This window comes from Puma concolor, chromosome D1 (genome assembly GCF_028749965.1).
Source record: "Puma concolor isolate L17-30 chromosome D1, mPumCon1.1.hap2, whole genome shotgun sequence".
Lineage (NCBI taxonomy): Eukaryota > Metazoa > Chordata > Mammalia > Carnivora > Felidae > Puma > Puma concolor.
Genome location: NC_141676.1, coordinates 77,613,616 through 77,617,391, shown reverse-complemented (window position 1 = coordinate 77,617,391; position 3,776 = coordinate 77,613,616). Strand labels below are relative to the sequence as shown.

The 3,776-nt window shown below is 50.5% G+C and overlaps 1 protein-coding gene across 1 annotated transcript; it reads right to left on the bottom strand.

Moving 5' to 3' along the window:
• Nucleotides 1-1,531: 1,531 nt before the first annotated feature.
• Nucleotides 1,532-3,486, bottom strand: LOC147576827 (lysine-specific demethylase 4D-like). Its single transcript, XM_086676426.1, is given in 2 exon segments — nucleotides 1,532-1,650; nucleotides 1,653-3,486. Coding segments are annotated over 2 exon segments (1,950 nt in total). The 5' UTR covers nucleotides 3,484-3,486.
• Nucleotides 3,487-3,776: the final 290 nt, after the last annotated feature.

Sequence of the window (3,776 nt, the reverse complement as noted above, 5' to 3'; positions counted from 1 at the left end):
ATTATTATAAATTATTATTATTATTATTATAAATTATAACTATGGTAACTTAAATTCTCATATTTTAATGCGATTCTCTCAACTTTTTTTTAAGCTATGTTTTTAAATTTACCTTTCATCTAGAAAGTAATTTATACTTTGTCAAAGTTGCATGGATATTCATGACTGCTGTATCTTCTGGGTGAAATTTAGCCATAGGCATCATAAAAAGCCTTTCTGTGTACCTTTTGCCCTTGAGTCTAATCTGTCTGATACAAAGATCCATGACCCCTATTTTCTGTTTGTATTTTACTTGGTATTGTTTTGCTTGTTCTTTCACTATTAACTCTTCTAGACACTCTTGTTTCAGACTGTTCCAAGAAAACTGGAGGCAGAGTAAAAATTGTAAAAGTTTATTTGAGCAAAAAATCAATTCGAATCAGGCAGCGTCCGATCTAGCCAATAGAAAGGAGCTCCTTGGGGCGCCTGGGTGGCTCAGTCGGGTAAGCGTCCGACTTCAGCTCAGGTCACGATCTCGCGGTCCGTGAGTTCGAGCCCCGCGTCAAGCTCTGGGCTGATGGCTCAGAGCCTGGAGCCTGTTTCCGATTCTGTGTCTCCCTCTCTCTCTGCCCCTCCCCCGTTCATGCTCTGTCTCTCTCTGTCCCAAAAATAAATAAACGTTGAAAAAAAAAATTTAAAAAAAAAAAAAAAGAAAGGAGCTCCAAAATGAAAGACTTTTATAGGCAGAAAGGAAGAGGAAGAAGGAAATTATACTAGGCAAAAAAAAATTGAGTTGATTATGGGGGTTACATTCCTTTAGAGGATGGAAGGAGTCTATCAACAGATAACCTAACTGATACTGATCAGACGATTCCTGATTAACTGGATGAAACCTCCATTTCTCAATTTAAACACAAATGAAGTCTCTGTTTAGTGACATGGCGTTTAGCATAAGACACTCCATTTAGGACCTGTTGTCTTGTTTTTAAGAAGGTATCTCATAAATAATCTTGATACTGAAAATATATGTTAAGGATTTTAGACTTTCCTTGCTTTGCAGATGCAACTTTAAGAAAATAAAGTTACAAAGATCCCTGAGGCAGAATTGGCTGACAGACTCAATTAGGTCTAGTTTCAACATGAGCAGTGGCATGAAGCATGTCCAGTGGAAGCCAGCATCATGATTCAGAGGCCCAGATACAATATGGGGATGAAAGGGCTCCGATTCTCAGCATCACCCAATGTTGCCCCAAATTACTGTGGGCGAAATATCCTTAGGGCGATATCACAAACAAGCAGCACCATGACATCTAGGCCAACGCACAGACCAAAGACCTTTCCATGCTCAGGAGTGAGCTGAGATTCCCTGAGAAGTACTACAACGTACTACAACAGCTGTTGGGAGCCCCTGGGCGTCCTGGTTGTCATAGCAGGAGACAGTATCTGGCATCTTTGGGGATGCGTCTTTTCTAGAAAATAAAGCACCCCTGGGACAGGCCCAGCACAGAATTGTTGTGGGCCTGAGAGCTTCTGTGGTTCCTGGGGTTGAGGGTCAGATACAGCCATACTGGGCAAAATCTTCAGTAGTCATGAGCTCAAAGGCTGGAGATCTTCCATGGGTGGTGAACACATCCCAGGGCTCAAAGAGGGCAACTGCCTCAAACTTGAACCCAGAGGATCACAGTCAGGGGTGCAGGAAGGTCTGGCAACTGGAGCTGGGGTCAGATTCATAGAGGCATAAGTGTGGTCCATCATTACAACCTCAGAGAGGTTCACAGGGGCCTTGAAATCCCCATCAGAGTCCCTGGGGAATCTTCTCTGAGTCCCAGTGACATTGGGGCAAGTCAGTGGGACATTGTCAGAGAAGTTGATTGTGATGTTGTCCAGGGATAGCAGGCAAGGGCCAGGGTGCATCGCATTCTCAGGATCCAATGGAGGCCCTAAGGGTTGAAGATCAGGGGCACAACAGCACCCAGAAGCTTCAGCATAAAACTGGTGTCCGGGGCTCAGTGGTTCAGGATTGACCATGAAGAGTCCATTCATAGGGAGGGGCAGAGCCTCAGGGTACTGGGCTGTGTGTGTTGTTCCCACCGAGAGACGCCTCTTGGCCCGGGCCTGGATGCTGGGCCCCCGGGCCCCTTGTTCCCGAGGACGACGACCAGGACCACATCTGCCCATTGAGGGATGAACATCTCCCGCAGAGGGAATCGAGGTCGGTGGTCGGGTGGGGCCAGGCTCCTGGGAAGTGCAGGCGGGGACAAGCCCAGACTGGGCATCAGAGGAAGAACTCTGGGCCGGCAAGGAGCGTGGGGAGGCCAGGCACATTGGGGTGCGACGGCCAGTCCCACCACTAGCGGCCACAGGCCGAGGGGTGCGCGTGGCCCGGCGGGGTGGGAGGTGCCTCAGGCCCAGCAGGGCTCTCCGGGGAGCTTGGGCCACCCTCCAGGCGCTGAGCTCCCCCTCGTCTGGCGAGGTGGGCTCCGTGTGGTCCACAACAGCCCGGTCCTGCCCGCGCTTCCACAGCTCATAGCGCTCAGGCTGCAGGATGCGCACGAAGGCGTCCATGGAGAAGGTGACCCTGGCCTCCCCGCAGCTGCACTGAGACGCCACTTTGCCATAATCGATCCATCGCGGGGTGGCGAAGTTGATGGCTTCTGCGCAGTTGAAGCCGTGGTTGAAGCCAGAGTGGTAGCCATAGGGAAACGTCACCATGAACTCGCCAGCCTCCTGGGTGATCCGATTGAAGGGGATCCCGTTGTCCTTGAGGACTGTGGGCGAGATGAGAGCCACCTTGTGCCGCAGGAAGGCGTCACAGGCGCGGGCACCGCCCGGGAACAGCTCGGTGGCCAGGCGCTCCAGGCGCCGGCCGTGCTCCGGGGGCACCGCGTACCAGGTTTTGGGCTCCCCGAAGTGCAGGTAGTTGATGCTGTAAAGGTCCATGTCCTCCGTGTGCCAGGCGAAGGTGGTCTTCCACATGCCAAAGTACAGGTAGGGCGTGTTGACGCCCTCGATGACCACGCCGCACTCCTGCTCCAGCAGGTCCTGGATGGTCCCCAGGTGGCCAAGGTTCCACTGTTGAGTGTTTTCCGCAAACAAGGAGCCGCTGATGTCAGCGCCATAAATCGGAGAATCGTACAGGCGGGTTTTCCAATACTTTCGCTCCAAATCCTCAAAATCCGAGTGTGGAGGAGTCCGATACTTTCCGCTGTTTGCCAGTTGGCGATACTCCGCCACTGTCATGGCTTTCTTCTTTTTATGGTATTGAGTAAACACACCTGCCCGCCCGGAGACCACCTGCTGGAGGGGAGTTGCTATTAAGATGTCACTGATATCATCATAGGTCTGCCTGGCTTTCCATTCCTTGGGGGGAATCACCTTGGCCAGGCCTGCGCGGTGTGCCCCTTTGGATTCCATGTACGCAATATATCTAGGGAAATCTTTAAATTCTTCCGTGGTTGGGTGAAAGGTCATGATTGTATAACTTGGATTCTTAGGCTGCTTCATGGCTGCAATGTAATAAGTAACTGACTCCTGGGGTCTCAGGTATGTTTTAGATACCCGAGGAAGCAGGGGGGTAATATAATACCTTCTCTAGTCTTTCTTTATTTAAAAAAAAGAAAAAAAAAAAAGCTGTGTCATGTGTGTGAGGCAGTAGCTGGGACTTGAAATTTTAAACAAATGAAGTGATATCTCTTCCAGGCTTGCCTGTTCACGGGGTGGGGGATGCCACTCTGGGCAGCATCTCGCGCTGGAAGGAAATAGAGTGTTTCCCAGTGGCGCACGCCCTCTGCACCAAG